This window comes from Drosophila guanche, unplaced genomic scaffold (assembly GCF_900245975.1).
Source record: "Drosophila guanche unplaced genomic scaffold, DGUA_6, whole genome shotgun sequence".
Taxonomy (NCBI): Eukaryota; Metazoa; Arthropoda; class Insecta; order Diptera; family Drosophilidae; genus Drosophila; species Drosophila guanche.
Window position 1 is genome coordinate 3,227,171 of NW_022995748.1, and position 17,012 is coordinate 3,244,182.

The 17,012-nt window shown below is 46.6% G+C and overlaps 1 protein-coding gene and 1 long non-coding RNA gene across 2 annotated transcripts; one reads left to right on the top strand and one right to left on the bottom strand.

Moving 5' to 3' along the window:
• On the bottom strand, positions 1 to 5,943 carry LOC117583935 (laminin subunit beta-1; the record flags this gene model as incomplete). The annotated part of the gene is made up of 4 exons (XM_034272617.1): positions 5,896 to 5,943; positions 5,692 to 5,766; positions 5,578 to 5,628; positions 1 to 5,523 (listed from the first exon to the last, which is right to left on the bottom strand). A coding segment is annotated over exon 4 (5,322 nt), but the record flags the coding sequence as incomplete, so codon positions are not given.
• A 4,030-nt stretch (positions 5,944 to 9,973) lies between these two features.
• LOC117584442 lies at positions 9,974 to 15,681 on the top strand. Its single transcript, XR_004573849.1, has 3 exons — positions 9,974 to 10,772; positions 11,618 to 11,632; positions 15,668 to 15,681. It is a non-coding gene; the product is annotated as an uncharacterized LOC117584442 (long non-coding RNA).
• Positions 15,682 to 17,012: the final 1,331 nt, after the last annotated feature.

The window sequence follows — 17,012 nt, forward strand, 5'->3', positions numbered from 1 at the left end:
GTTCAACGGCTGAATGGCCGACTCCAGCTCGACCAGCTCCTGGTTTTTGATCTGATACACCGACTGCAGATCGTTCAGATCCTTCAGCTTCGCGTTGGTGTCCACCGTCAACTTGGAGGCGCGCTGTAGCAGCTGCTTGGCCCGCTCCCTGGCGTTCTCCGAGCGGCTGGCGCGATCAGTGAGCGTCTGGTTGGTGGCACTGGTCGATGACTGCAGATTGTTGGCCTCGCCGCGAGCGCGCATGGCCTCCAGCTTGACGCGGCTGGCCTCCTTTGTGATCTCCTTCGCGTCGCGATCGTTCTTCACAATGTTGTTCTGCAGGCGTTGCACCTTCTTGGCCAGCTCCTCCACCTGCTGGGCCGTGTGATTGGCCGGCGACTCGGCTGCATTCGTTTCCTCGTCGATCTTCTCAAGATCCTTGGCCGCCAGCTCAATGTTGCTGTTCGCCTGCTGTATGGCATCTTGGGCCTTGCCCTGCGAATCATCTGCAGCCGCCAGATTCTCCACCACAGAGTTGGCCGCCTCCAGAATGCTGTTGGCCATCTCCTTGGTGGCATTGGCAGTGCTCTGCAGTCGATTCACACGCTCCAAATCCGGTCGGGTCTTGTAGATGATCGACTCGACATTCTTCAGCGAGGACACGGCATCGTTGATCTTCATGCCGAGCGATTCGATCTCCTTGGGATCCAGTTTAAGGTCAAGCAGCAGCGTGTCCTGTGCCAGTTTCTTGCTCTCCAACGGCGAGGCCGTTTTGTTCTCCTGGAAGTCGGTGACGGCATTGATCAGCTTGGTGGCCATCTTTATGTTGTCGTTGGTTTGATTCAGATACCGCTCTGATTGCTCGAATCCTGCCTTGGCCTTCTGGTATGCCTCCGAGGCATTGAGCTTGGCCTGCGTAAGCGCCCGGATAGTCTGGTCCGCCTGATCCTTCTTCATGGTGATGGCCAATTCGGCGTCCTTGGCCACCTTCAGTGCTTCGTCCGAGTGAGCGCGAGCGCCGTGCTCGCAGGACAAGAATCCGCCGCACTTGCCACATCCCGCACCGCCGCACAGATTGTCGCAGGGATTTCCCGGCTTGCCACACACCTGGTTGTTCAGTTCGGGAATCTGGGACGTCAGGGCACTCAATTCCGTGCGATAATCATCGATGGTCTTGTCGTTGTTGGCAATGGCATCGGACTCGTCCTTGATCTTGTTGGACAGCGTCTCGACGCGCTTGCAGTTGCGATCCGTATTGGAGGCCAACTCGTTGGCCTCGTCCTTCAGCGTCGAGAGATTGCTCACCCGTTCGTAGGCATGGCGCGTGAGATTCAGAGCTCCCTCGATGTTGGACTCTTGCAGCTGAATGCCGTTCTCCTTCAGCTCCTTTGAGAGCTGCTGCACCAGACGCGAGTGATTCTGCAGACCCTCCAGCTCCACGCCAGAAAGACTGAGCGAATTGTAGACGTCATCCAGGTTGCGCTCCGTCTCGGCCAGTCGGCCGTGGGAGGCCAACAGCTGCTGCTTCAAGCCATTCGTCTCTGCATCAAGTCGGTCGATGTCCTCCAGGCTGACGGAGGTGTTCTGCAGGAGGTCCCGGATGTGCTGCAACTTCTTATCGAGCTCACTGAACTCTGCCGTATAGGCGCCGGTGGCGCCCACCTGTTTGATCTCCTTGGCGCGCTGAATGGTGGCCTCCGTGGAGTCCTCGAGGGCAGTCAGAATAATATCCCAATTGTTGAAGCACTCGCCGCAAGGCGAGCAGTGAGGAAATTGGCCAATGAAGCCGCGTGCACACTGGTTGCACTTGTAGCCACCGATACCCTCGTGGCAGACGCAATAACCCGTCTCCCGGTCGCACTGGAAGTCCGCCGCTCCATACTGATCGCAGTCGCAGGCCTGGCACTTCTCGTTCGGGTTGCCCCAGTAGTGGGCCTCGCACTGGTTGCACGCCCTTCCGCCGAATCCCTGCTTGCACTTGCACTGACCCGTATAGGGGTTGCACTGCTCCTGAACGGCACCAATGGCATCACAGTTGCAGGCCTCACAGCCCTCGCCGGAGGCAATCTTCCAGTGGTTCACCGCACACTGATCGCAGCGCAGGCCCTGGACATTCGGCAGACACGGACACTGTCCCGAGTGGCGGTCACAGTGGGCCAGCGTGTTGTTCGTGCCCAAGAAATCGCAATCGCACTGCTGGCAATTCTGCTGCAGGGCATCGCCGAAGAAGCCATCGCGGCACAGCTCGCAGTGATCGCCCGTCGTCTGGTAGAGGCACTTCTGGCAGGAGCCCGTCTCCCGATCACAGTTGCCCGTGTCGTACGGATCAATGTTGTTGCTGCAGTCGCACTTGGAGCAAGTGCCGCCATTCTCCGGCGATCCAAAGTGATTGTCCGCACAGATTTCGCAGCGTGAACCGGCATAACCCTCCTGGCAGTGGCACAGCATGTTGTTGTTGCGCGTGTCCAGAGAGCAGCCGTCGGCATGGGCCAGGCCACTGGCCACCGTCTCGGGGCATCGGCACGGGCGACAACCGATCTCGCTGCCAAACAGCGGATTGCCATAGTATCCATCGAGGCAGCTGTCGCAGCTGTAGCCAGTGGTAAAGTCCTGACAATTGAGGCAGGTGCCCTTGAGGGGATCACACTGGGCGGCATGCCCGTTGCACTGGCAGACGCGGCACTCGGGGAAGTTCCAGTAGCCCGGCTGGCACTGGTTGCACTCCCTGCCATAGGTATTGGGCACGCACTGGCACTGACCGGTGATCAAGTCACAGTTGTTGTCCTTCGATCCAATGCTGTTGCAGTCGCAGGCCTTGCACCCCTCCGGCCCAAAGCCATAGGTTCCTGGGGCACACTGATCGCACTGCCGTCCCACAACATTCGGCTTGCAGTGACAGAATCCACCATTGGAGTCGCAAACCTTCGAGTACGAACCGGTGGGATTGCAGTTGCACATGCTGGCACCGTCATGGACATAGGTGCTCACATAGTTGTCCAGGTCTCGGCACTCGGGATCCGACTTGTAGTTGATGTCGTACAACGACTGATTGCAGTTGTGCTTGGCGTACTCCCGACGACGCAGATCCGCCATGGGAGAGCCCGTGAAGATCGGGGTGACTTCTATGCGAGGGATCAGCGTCAGCGAATCCACCAAAATGGTGGCCGTGGGGCTGTCCTCGTTATGGCGCCTGCGCTCAAAGTATATCTTGAATTTGTACACCTTGCCCGCCTCCAGGCACACATCATTCAGGGCCACCACCTGGCGATTGCGATCGGGCAGATTAAATGGAATCCTTGTCTCCGAAGCGGTTGCGGCCACCAGTTCGGCGCACTCGCCATCCGGGTCGATCTCATCGGGGCGCACCAGCGTGATGTAGGCGTCATCCCAATCGCCGCGGGAGGTGCTCTGGTAGCGGATCACCACATCGTAGGGCATCGAGCGGGGAATATTGTCCACGGTGAAGACCAACTCTGAGTTCTCGGGCACGCGCGTAAACCCAATGCCCGTGAAGCCAGTGGTGCCGCTGGTGGGCGCCTCCGCCACAGTGCTGCAGTTGCCATTATTTCCATACGAGATGCAAACATCGGACACCTCGGCCTCGTGCACCACATGGAGATCGGGTATGAAGTAGTTCTGCTTGGGCTGCGAGCATGTGCGGCCAGTCATGTGCGGCCTGCAGCGGCACTGTCCGGTCAGCACATCGCAAAAGTTGTCATAGGAGCCGCCGGCATCGCAGTTGCACATGGAGCAGCCATCCTCCGATTCGGACAGCTCAAACGTCTCGGGCATGCACTGGTTGCAGTCCTTGCCGGTGACAAAACGCTTGCACTTGCACTCGCCCGTGTGCATCACACAGCCCGAGTTGTTGATCGTGCCGAGTATGTTGCAGGTGCATTCCTCACAGCCGTCGGGATTGTTGGGCTGCAGATTCCAGTAGCCATCCTTGCACTTGTCGCAGCGGCGACCCTTCACGAAGGCCTTGCAGTGGCAGGCGCCAGCCTCGGCGCCGTTCTCCGGGTCGTTCACCGAGTCGCAGATGCCATCGTCCAACGAGCCATATGGATCGCAGTCGCAGGGCTGGCAGACATGCTCCGACCGGATATCCTGAGAGGGATCGCGGTAGAAGTACGGCATGCACTCCTCGCAGTGCTGGCCCTGGGTGTTGTGCAGACAATTGTCGCACATGCCACCGGACACATGGCCCGAGGCGATGAACAGTGCCTCATCGAAGTGACAGCTGACGGCGTGCTCGTTGCATTCGCATTTCTTGCAGGCATTTGTCTGCTTGCCAAATGCCGGCTTCCAGGGCAGATCGTTGAAGAAATCCTCGCAGGACTCGCAGTTCAAGCCCTTGGTGTTGTGGGTGCACTCGCAACGGCCGTGCACCATGCCATCTCCGAACTCTCCCTGGATGGCCATGTCCAAGGGCAGGCACTGCGAGGCATGGCCATAGCAGGAGCAGGAGCCGCGCACCACCATATTGGAGATGCCGTAGTAGTACTTCTCCTCGTTCTCCAGCCGACTGTCCAGCAGATTGTCTCCTAGCTTGTGCAGCTTCGACAGCTGGATCCTCAGGTTCGTCATCTTCAGCTGGTTCTGCACGTGCTCCGCGTACGGATCGGATACATTTATGTTCGGCGGCAGCACGCGGAAGATCACCTCGCCATTGCGCGAAGGCTCCACATTGGAGTAGCGCGACGTGCACATCACATCCGTAATGTTGTGCAGCACAGTGGACACACCCGGGAAGGAGTCGGCGCAGTCGTAGGCAAAGTACCGATACACATGCCAGGTGCGGCCGAAATCAAAGGATCTCTCGATGTACATGGCCGCCGGCCGGAAGGTGGTAAAGGTGATGATCAGATGGGTAAAGTGGAACTCCGCCTCGAGGTCCAGTTGAATGGTGGCATTCTCTTTTCCATTCTCCGACTGCCACCAGGTGGGCAGATTCGTGCCCGGCTTCGTCTTGTAGATGATCTGCCCGATGCGATGGTTCTTGTACGGATCGTGGCGCGTCTCCTCGCGCGTGTCGCACAGGAAGCACTTCTTGTCCTGCAAATGGGACAGAATGCAGAAACGCTCCGGCGAGTGCAGGCCACAAGTCGAACTGGCCGTCAGTCGATTCTCGCGTCCAATCAACAGGTTGCCGGTAGCCGGGTAGCATGAGGAGCGCTCGCACGGATGCGTCTTGATGTACTGCCGCGGGGGATTGCGCGGCCGGTCACGGCGCCCATGCTGAGGTGGCCTCTGCGCCTCCGTGCCCCATAGTGGGGTGAGTACGGCGAGCACAAAGAAAGCCGCGATAAGGCCGCTGCGATGCGGTCGCAGCAGCTCCAACATCGCAAGCGGTCACACTCTCTCCACACACACAAGCACACTTGTGTTCTCTCTTTCTCTCTCTCTCTCTCTCTCTCTCTCTCTCTCTCTCTCTCTCTCTGTGTGTGAGGTTGGGGTCGTGTTCCACTGGGGGACTTCCGGTCGCGTCTTTAATCAGCTTTTTATTTCGTTTGGTTTCTGCCACGTGATCCTCTGTAGGATAATCTGAAAATGGGAAAACTATGAATATCTGCTTATCCCGCTCACTCTTCTGCTTACTCTGACTCTTATTCGCTCTCTCCTGTGTGCCGTTATCCTTTCATATGAAATCTAAAAAAAGACAACAACAGTTATATGATGCACTCAATGGCACTAGCTTTATCTCTCTCTTACCCTTTTGTTTTTCGGATTCTTCTTCTTGTCTGTTGTGCACCGTTTTATCCTTTCATGCTGCGCTCTCCTTAAGCTCTGAAAAAACCAAGAGAAAAAGCGACGACATTGGTTAGATTTTTGTTCGTTCTCTGCCCACACCAAACTTTGATCTTCTTATCAACATGAGATGCTCTAATTTTCACATTTATTTTCGTTTTCTTGTACCAAATAGCAGCCACCATCCACACCCAACGAATCTTACGCACCGACTGAGACGCAGAATCGAAACGGAAAACTGAATGAACTCAAATCGCAACTGTGTACAACGAATAAGAATAAAGGCGATAAACATAAACCCCAGCGTTTAATCCGTTGTTGCCTGGTGCCTGGTTTATCAGCTTCAAGTCTTGGATCCACTTGGACCAAGTCAAACACTGGACTGTATTTTGTTTATAGTAAAAAGAAAGGGTAGAATGGTTTAAACTATAAGGAAGGGAAATTTGTGATTAATTTTGTTGCTTCTCTGATATTTTCTTGTATCTTTATGGAATTGATTACAAATTTCACTAATGTTAAAGAACCATCTTCCAAATCTTTACGGAAGGACTGGAATACAAGTTAAGCAAACGAGTAACGAATCTCTCAGAATTGTAATTCGCTTTACACTGGAGAGCATTGCATATTCGTGGCCCTCTCCTAGTACCTTCCCAGATTTCCCATACCCGAAGCCACAGTTTGGGTTTCTGCTTCATCTCTTATCGCCTAGTCGTCGCAAGAGAGAGGGGCCAGGGGTGCACGCAACCAAATCGAAACCAAAAACGTAAACTGGGCTACGCGCTGGCGATAAGCATTCCCCAAAGTCTCGAAATGCCGTCGGACAATCCAGCAAACAAGATGGGGAGCAGTGGGAGCACATTGTCGGGAGCTGGCAGCTCCGCAGGCTAAAAATATTTCATAATTTCAACTGTCCCCCAGATAAGAGTTCATTCACAGATACAGATAAAAGATGTGCCCCTACATAAATATGATTTTTTTTTTTGGTCCCGTAAACCCGGAGCTTCAGATATTTCGAATCTAACAGCTAAAACGATGGATCTAAAAGGGAATTCAGAACTTTGCATAGCATTTAGAAAATTTGTATGGGCATCGAGGGGTTCGTACTCCTTATACATAAATCGTTTATTGTTCAATTTGTCTGTTTTCTGTTTGTTCGTTGATTAAATTCGTTTTCAGTTTCGTTTCAAAAGGCGGCATAGAGCGGCTGAGGAAACGGGCAAATAAACAAAACGGCAAAAAACAAAAAAGACAACATACACACAACACATCTACAGATGGGGTTATTATCGGTATGGGCACTACATACACACATACTTATGTACATAATGGAGCGGCAGACGACTTCATGTGCCAGTACAGTGGAATGTATGTACATACAGTGTGTCTGTATATAGAGACTCCTCTGGGCAGTTTATAAAAATTTGCTCATACAATTTTCTTGGTTCTTTTCTGTTCTCCAGTGCCTGTGTGTTTATATTTCCAATTTGATTTGACCACACAGACACATCCGAGAGATCACTGAGAACACAGAATGAGACACAGTTCGGTTGTTGGTGTTCGGTCTGGAGCACACATGTTGTGGAAGTTTTAGAATCTAACATATGACATCAGATGCTGGACTATAATTAGACCCCCAAACTGCACATCAAATCCTGCCTGTCCCGCCATGCCACACAATCTAGAAGATGAATGCCAATCTGCCTCCAAGGCGAAGCTTGGCTCACATTTTAATTAGCCATCAGCCATCCCACCCTCGCTCCCTGCCTGCCATTGTTGCCGAGACGAAAAGCGCTTAGAAGTGCACTTTTTCGAGTCCCCTGCCTTGTAGTATGAATACGAGTAATGTCTTCACTTTGAGGCATGGCATCATGTTACAGCAATGCACACAATCCACACTTAAATTTCTAGGCATGCTATGGCATGTTCGAGTACATGGAATTAGTAGTGTCTTATGGGACATACGAATGTGGGATTTGTGAGTGTAATTTCATAGCAGAAATTTATAGATCAGTTAGCAGAGACCCTGTACTTTGCAATTCAGTTGATTGGCAGTGGAAAAACATCTCGAAAAAGACCTTTCAATATAACAGTTGATCCCTACGACTCGTATAATAGGGTCTAACAGCTCACTCTCTCTCTCTCTCTCTCTCTCACTGTTTACTTCTGAGATCGCACATAAACAGAGAAAGAGAAACAGAAACAAAGTGGGAAAGTAGGAAAAACTGCTTAAAAACTCCGCGTGGAGTGGGAAAAAACCACTGTAAATTCACTTACCGGACAATTTGATTCCAGCTACAGAACGGATTGGGATTTATGTATGAAAATTCCTTGCGTGGGGGGGGCAGGAGAGTGCTACGTTGACCCAAACACATTTTCTGTTATACAGAAAAAACAACACACATTTTGGTTGCAGTGCCAACACTTTTTCGACTTCTTTTTATAAACTTCAGGGAGTACACACACACGCGAACAGACTCGCGCAAAGACAAATACGAAGAAAAACAAGAAACAAGAAACAGAAGAGAGAACGGCGCGACGATCGAAAATATTTGAATGAAAGAAACGAAACTGGTATACGAAGGGTATATAAACGGTATGAGAGGGCGACAATAGCAAATAAGTATAAGAGAGATCTTAAAAATTATGTATTTGTTGCTGAACTATTTTAGCGAAATTGTTAATTGTATCTTTCCATCGTCTCCCCTATCCCTATTCCTTTAATTGAAAATAAATAAATAAATGAATTATATATACTATATATTTTCTATATTCAAATATTAATATATTTTGTTTGTTTGATATTCAGTTTTATTAGTTGTCAGACTAGTTGTTCAAATTCCCTTCGCAAAGGAAAAGAGCTTTCAAAACTCCCTTAACAAAGCAAAAGAGCTTTCATGGTGCGAAATTTGTACCAAAAATTAAGGTGTCGACATCAGGTAAATACGGTACAAAAAGTCCAGTGCTTTGAAAAGTTCGTCCTTTTTTACCTACTTGCCTTGCGGTCACATGCCAAAGAGAGGAATTTTCAGCAAAGGGAGGATTAGGTCAGCGGAGAGAGGATTAGGTCAGCAGAGAGAGCAAGACACTCTCTCCTCTCTCTCCTCATTTGTGCGGCTCAATATGAGCACAGAATCAAACAGATGCCATGCATTTCAGCTTTTGTCGAGTGACAAGCTGTCGGTATGTCATGGCGTGGAGCTTTTGGCTGGCTTTTCACTTGGCCAAGCTTGCAATGTCTGCCTCTAAAATGATGATGACTTTTGGATCATTGTCCGGCTTCCTTAGCAAAAGAAATACAATACAATACAATACAATAAATACAATGTATTTATGTATAAGCCGGAGTCTAGCCCCAATTATGTTGTAAGGATAGAAGAACTGCCCCAGAACCCACCGAGCCTATTATATTATTTACTTATGTTTCGTTTCCCTTTGAGGAAAACAATTGAATTTATTTTCCTCTTAAGTTGCGGGCGCTCTTTTTCAATATATTTCAATGTTACCATCTAACATAATAATTTACATACACTTACATACTGAAGACTGCTTCCAGAAGGGGTGATTTGTATATAAAATTCAAATACAAATATGTAAAATATAAGGTATACAAACCAATAAAAAAGACTATACATAATAAGCCAAATTGATTCTTCAAACGGATTAAATTATTGTTTCAGTGTTAAAAGTCTTAAGTTAAAAGTAATATCAAATAGAACATCGAAATCGTGGATTATGATTTAAGACAACGGTATATTTTTAAAACGAGAAGGTAAATTTTAGTATACTTTATAAATAGTTCCGCTGGAAACTAGAGCTGGTAGAACATCGATAGTGGCCACCCAACGAAACCCAATGAAAACCCACGATAGTATTGTTACCATCGAACAATTTGAAACCTCAATAAGGAAAGTCATAAAAAGTGCCCCTTATTTTTAGAAAATTGGCCAAATTAATTAATGATTTTCATTTGTTGTGTTGTGAATCGAACCACACTAGATTAATTCAGAAGCCATGGGAAGTCATCTTGAGGAGCAATATTCTCTTGTTGCTACACCTAAACTTACATATCAATCGATTAAATGACGTCGGACCACAGTGTCATCATATTGTTTAAATTCTAAGAACATTTCTAAGGCAACACCTTGCATGCCCTCATCAACAATCATCGATAGCAACACTCATCCACAGGAAAATATCGAAAGCCCCATCATCGAACCGAAGTACCTGGTCAATGCGGATTCATCGTCTTGCGACCATCGCCATCGCCGTGCTGTAGCGAAAGAAAAAAAACCGCCGCAAAACAGTCAAGACGGAGGCGCGCGCGTTTTTTCCGTAAAAAATACCACAAAAATATAAATAAAATCAAGAAAAACGCCGCCAAAACACACACAAAAAATAAATAAAATTAGTGTTATCTGCAAAAGTGCCCCTAAAATCCCCTGCTGCCAGCAACACCCCCCATCTATAAAAGTGTATCTGTGTGTGTGCGCGAGTGTTTGTGAGTGTGTGAAAAATGCATTAATTACAGCAATTCCAAGGCGAAAGAGCTACAGCAAAAAAAAATACCAGCAAATAAAATACCACAGCAAATACAATCAAATACAAACAAAAACAAAAAAGGAAAAAGCAAATATATAAAAATACCAACAAATAATGCAATTTTTTTGTTGTTTTCTCAATACAAAAATAATTTTTTGTGATGCTTTTTCTGTTGAATGAAATTCGTAGAAAAGCCGCAATAAAAAATCCCCCCAATTTGTTGTGTCTCCAAACGAGTAATAGTATATAATAAATAACATATAAACGGTAATATTTGGACTCGCGATTCGGTTCGGGATCGTTGGGCCATAGCTTAGGAGCCCCCACCGTTAAAGAACTGTACCGGTCGATCGTTACGTCGCTTCTTTGGAGGTTTTTCGAAAAAATACCAGCAAACAAATACAACCAGGAAAATGCGTAAATTTCGAAAACAGTCCAAAACGGGTGTACAATAAGCCGACAAAAAACAGGATCCCTTAGCAGTTAAGGAACACCTCATCAATGGTGTAAGTATTGCTGCTTTTTGTGGAAGCTTCCAGGAGCAGACAGGTGGGGCACATACCCCACAATTCCCCATGCCCCAGACCCATGCAAAACGAGTGGAACTGGAGGTGTATCCCTGATTTTAGGGTCAGACACACATTATTGGGGGGAGAGAATTGTTAAGGAGATACACCTACCATTCGAGGGAAATATATGCATTCTTGAAGGGGGGCAATGCACAGTTTCATAAAGAGTAAATTGCATCGTTTTGGAAGGCGAGCATAGAGCTATAATTTTGTAATAAATATTAGTGGTAGCAAAAATCAGATTCCTAAGTGGAGACTGCTGAGGCAGGAAATAAATGTGATTACGAGTTAATAAATAGTACGTAATTATAATTTCCCTAAAATCAGCATGTTTCTGAGAGATATATTTACTTGGACCAAAAAAATATATATTACATTTCTTAGCTCATTTTATTGGTTTTCTTTTTTAAAGGGAGATTTTCCACCTTTTTCTAAACCTTTTTACTATACAACTATAAAAATGAGTACAAATTTAGTAAATTTTCTATCCAAATCTAGACGAAAGTTTCATAGCTGTCTGGGTATTTTTCTTAGGAACAGAAAACATGTGTCACAAACCAGAGTTTATTTTTATCAGAATTTAAAATATTCAAATATGTTGCTGAAATCATAGCTTTAACGATTTGTAATACGAAAATAAAAGAGGGAATTAAAAATATTAATTTCTTCCCACAAATTTCTTTCTTTCTTCAGCCTGTATAAATATATGACTATAGATTAGAAAATGATAATCATTAACACTTGTATATAATATTTCCTTTCATTGTTCCATATCATTGCAGCTCTCACTTCAATTGGTAAGAAAGGAAATCAAAACGCAACGAAAACCAAACCAATAAATGAGTTTGGATAGTGCAAGAATCTATGGAGCTGCAAATATCCATTTGTAGTTTCAACAAAAAGTGTACAAAAAGTGTTTTAAACAAGTGAAATAGCAATAAACCCAAGCAAAGTTATTTAAAAGTTGAAATATCCCTCAAAATAACCCCAGAAAATAATGAAATATCCCAAAAAATACACAAAAAGATGAAAAATCGGAATAAAACCAACAAAAATATGAAAAAATCGAAAGTATCTCTAAAAATTCCGAAAACAAATCGGACAAAAACAAAGCTAAATTCAACTTAAAAAGGAAACAATTCAACACATTCTATATAGAGGATATTCGCCAGCCGATCCGATCTGCAGCACAAAGAAAAATGGCACAACTTCTGTCTGGGGCGGGGGCTGGGGCTGGGGCTACGCTGCCGGCTTCGCAGTCCTCTGTCGCTGTCCTCTGCTGGCTGCGGGCAGCAATTAACTCGAAAGCAAAGAATTTCATCAGAAATTCAAAGCACACACACATGGACATTCGTGTATACTTGTTGGGTTAGGGGGAAACGACGGATGACGTGCAACGGGGCTGAAAATAAAGAGCGGCGGCAGCGACGTTGGCAGCGACTACAAGCAGCAGCAGGCAGGCGAAAAACCCAACGAAAAAGTAACATGGCGCTCGTTTGTTCGCCTGTACGTGCGTTTGTGTGTGTGTTGCAGCAAAACTACACAACGAACAACGCAAAATAAACTAGGCAGAGAGAGAGGGAGCAACATATGCGCTGCTTGCACAGGTTAAAACGAGATGGCCAGCGTTTTGGGTTGGAGAGAAATTGTCGTGTCGCGTCGCGTCGAATCGGTTGTTTTTTCTTCTTAACCCGTTTTGTATGCGTGCGCCTGCGCTAGTATGGGTGTGTATGTGTGTGGAATACTACGTCGTTGTGTGTGGCGAGAAAAACTACAAAGCTGTCGCGGCATGTGGTGGCATCTCTTCTTACCACACCCCTCTCTCTCTCTTGCTATAAGTCGTTGCTTCAAATACTGCAAATGCTTCCCATCCCCCTCTCTCTGACAGCAGCCCGTGCAAATGCGGTCGGTCGTCGTCGCTGTCGTTGCTGCTTCTTCTTTCTGCTTTTGCTTTGTGTGCATGCATGTGTATGTGGTCACGTAGCAGCGCGCTAAATACATACACTCCCGCCCATGTGTATGCGTGTGAAAACTGGTTTTTTCTTCTGCTTTGAAAATTCATGAATTCTAGGCAATCATCTTCTTTAATGGGATATTTCCCCCCATAACCATAATTATCATCGTAGATCATTCAATATGAGTTCTCCCAAAAACTAAACCAAATATCGCAATAATTGGTACCCGAGCGCTCAGGCCTTAAATGCTGTCTCAAAATGGCGTCAGGCGGCGCCTGTTCAAAACGAAAAAACTGGACGAAACGCAAAAAACGTGAACAACGCACAAAGAGAAACTATTTTTTCTGTGTAAAATTCTGTTATTTCTTTCAGTTTGTTTTCTGTTTGTTTTTTCGCACACGTCAACAAAGAGGGTGGGTGGGGTGGTCGGTTTGCGAAGTGAGACAGAAAGAGAGAGAGCAAGCAGGCAGCAGAGAGAAACAACAACCGCACCCCACCAAGCATGTAAGGCGACTAAAGCGGGTCTGTCGCACGGGCCCCAACTTTAAGTACAGCCAGGCCCTGGCGAGCGAGAGAGAAACTTTCACGATCGATTGGAGCAGCAGCAGCAGCCCCATTGTGTTACCCCCTATTCCCCCTGTATAAATTAGCATAGGTGCGAGCGAGAGGCAGCTCGTTTTGCTCGGTATACATATGTATTCCGAAGAGCGGCTGCGCAGTTACCATTTTTGTACAGCCAGCTAGCACTCACGCACACACGTACGTACATACATTCATTTGCACAGCCATCGCGCACAGGCATAGAGACCCCACCATGTTATATGTGATTTCCTGCCTGCGCCCCCAAAATGGGAAAAACTACAACTACAACATGCGGGCTACAAAGCTACAATTCTATGCCGTATCAGGCCGTGGATGGGGATACGTCGTCATCAAACGGAAGAACAACGCGCGCGTACCCAAAGCACCCCTCATCGACACAGCACACAGCACATACACACAGCCACAGGCAGAGACGGCAAAATGACTACATAACCATTTATAAATATACAAGCAGTGGCAGAGGCAGAGGCAGCAACAGCGACAACGACAGCGCTACAACAATGACGAACGGACGGACGGGCGCAAAAAACAAACCCAACGGAGAGCGACAGAGCAGAGAGATACTCGTTTTTCCATGCGGCCTCCCCCACCCCACAATCCAAGCCATGCCATGCCGTAAAGAAGAAGAAGAAAAAAGTACCAGCTATAAATTCTTTATATACATAAAAGTACATAACACAACCAATACACACACACACACACACACACGCGTACACTCTGTGCTCTCTGTGTGTGCGCGCTGAAGCAGCAACAACATGGAACGAAACGACGTCGAAAACCTGTCGCTCCATCTCACTCTAGCAACCAAGTGTGAGCAGCTCTATCTCACTCTGGCCACCGAAGAGACCCCAGGCGTTCAGTGCAAACGTCAATTATAAGCAAACAAAGCGCTGTTGCCGAACTTCATCAGGCAGAGCAGCAGGCAGATCAGCAGAGGCAAGCCGCAGCAGCACAGGCTGCAAGAAAAAGAGAGATAGTGCAAAGAGTCATGCCAGAGGGACAGAGACAGAGTGAGAGAGAGCTAAGGCTGAGGCAACGTTGCCGAACTTCAGCAGCAGCATGAATTGTATTTGCTATTCTTGTTTCTTCTCTTCTTTTGGTTCTTTAATGCATGGAATTTTAACATGCTCTCCTGCCTCCCCCTTTCCTTCTCTCCCACCCTTAACCCTCTGAACAGCTCCCTGCCCCGCCCCGCCACACAGCACACCGCGTAGCTATGCTTCGTTGGGTTGGTTTTCGGCCTCGCAATGGACCCCCTTCCAAAACTCCCGGGTACCGGACCATGTTCTTCGAATGGAATGGTATACACGGGATGTTCTTATGGAGAGTGAATAGCTAGGGCGGGGACGGGCTTAACTGAGGTAGGGGTAGGACGACCCCGGTCTGGGATCTGGAATGGATTATAATAACGTGCCACTGTCGACGGACAACGTCTCTCATTTTCCACCTTCTGTTCATTTTTGAAAAGAGATGAAATGACCAGAAACCAGAGAACAGGAAAATCTATGTATATTTTCTGGTTATAAATGAAAGATTTCTATGGAAAATGTATATTCCTAGAGATAATATTTATATTTTCAATTGGAAATTTATGGTTTCAGATCAAATATGTGATTTTCTGAGTACTTTCCGACTCTAAATATAAGTTATCGATGCAAAAACGAAGATACTCATACTCATCTTCATCTTGATGATGTCTCTCTCCATTTTGTGTGTGTTTTCTGATACCAAAAATAACATCCCATTATCAAATAACTTTTTTGTATGCATCTTTTATTCTCCCAAAAGATCAAGAGATATATTTTGCCATGGAAATTGTAATTCGTTCTATACAATTCCCATTTTCCACCCCGCTCTCCCGCATCATTGTAGTGAGTTTTTATTAGGGAAATAATCATCAACATCCGACCTGAGGGCTCGCTGTAGATTCTACAGAGATTCTGTGGCACTTGGGGCGGGTGAATTGTTCGCTGAGAGATCTGGAGAGGCTTGTGAGTTGTCCCCCATTGTGTGTTTTCAATATGTTTAAATTGTTGAGAATTAAATTAAATTAAAGATACTTTTGCAATTTTTCCATTTTTAGTTGTTTAAATTAACATAAATTGGCGCAAGTGAAGAAATCCAAAGATCCATAGAGATCCCAAAAATATCCCCAAAAGAAAGTGCAAAACCATCCCCCAAATATAGTGTGAGAGTGATGCCAAAAGTGCCAAATGTATCCCAAATATATATTTATAAAGTGTATCTAATGAATGTATCGTTTTTCCCTCCCAGTGCAAATCCTCCATAAAAGAAAGTATCTAAAATCGAGAAAATCTAAACAACAAAAAATCAAAGATAAAGAAGATATAGATAAAGATCCCTTTAACACAGATTGAAATGTGTGTATAATGTTGAATGCAACAAAGTGGAGTGCTCCACTCCATTTAAATTCGATAAAGATGCGCCACCGCAGCCGTGGCCTCCATTTGTGGCATACGACGCGATGCAACGCCTAAATAACCGTGGAAGAAGCAACTGCTGTGAGTGCTCGAATGTTGTCGAAACATGGTACGCGACAGTAGCCGTAACATTTGTTTTGGAAAATTAGCCGAAACTACGACAACCACAACGCCCCAACAGCAACAGCAACAGATCCTGCAACATTCTGTGCAGCAGCAGCCACATCATCAACAACAGCAGCAGCAGCCAGCATTCGTTGTGGATAGCAGCAGCAACAACAACAATCTGAATATTAATAATATTAATAATAATAATATTAACAATAACAATAATAACAATAATCAGAAATTAAAAAGGTAAGAAAATAGTAGATCTGTAAAGGGGAAATCTGTGGATATTTTGGCTACCTTTGGGTACTTTTGGGTCACTGAAGAAAAGTAAACAATGTGCATAGACGAATCGGTTGTAGAGTACAACCTGGGGAGGTTTGTAAAGAACTAATCTAGACTCTAGATTTATGGAGCAATAAATTGCAAAGGGTTATCCCTTTTTGGTAGATTCTTCTCTAGTCCAAAGACAAACATTCCTTCTGACTATCTCGCACCAAAAGTGTATCTGTTAGATGCGTATATATGTTTGTTTGTGTATCTGTGTGGGTGTCACTAAATGCTTTAGTCACGATTGCCCATTTTTGAGGCCAGAATACAAAAAGCAAAGCTCTGAGATACGTAGACAGTTGGTATGTTAATTTGTATCCGTTGGATGGCTGCGTAGGCCACTTATGGTAGCTACTTGCGGCCCACACGGAGCCACCAGCAGCAGCTCTTATCACGAGTGGGGAAACGTATCTGTATCTGCATCTGTGATGCATTTCTAAGCTGACGGCTTGACAGGGCAGGGCGACAGGGCAGGGCTCCTGCTTCTGTGGCAGTCTTCTGGCTGTTGCTTCTGTAATCGTTGAGATACGAAAAGCTAATGGCTTGGCTCTCTGTGGCCGTGCCCGAAAAAGAATGCGTAACGTTTTTTACCTTGACTTGGTCGCCGTGTATCTCTGTGTATCTTTTGCCTTTGCTTTGGTCTTTTTTGAGTATCTGTATCTGTGTGTCTTACCTGAGTGGGCCCCCTCTCGTGGGTGTCTGTGTGTGTGTGCGCGCTGCGGTGGCTACGTGTACAAATA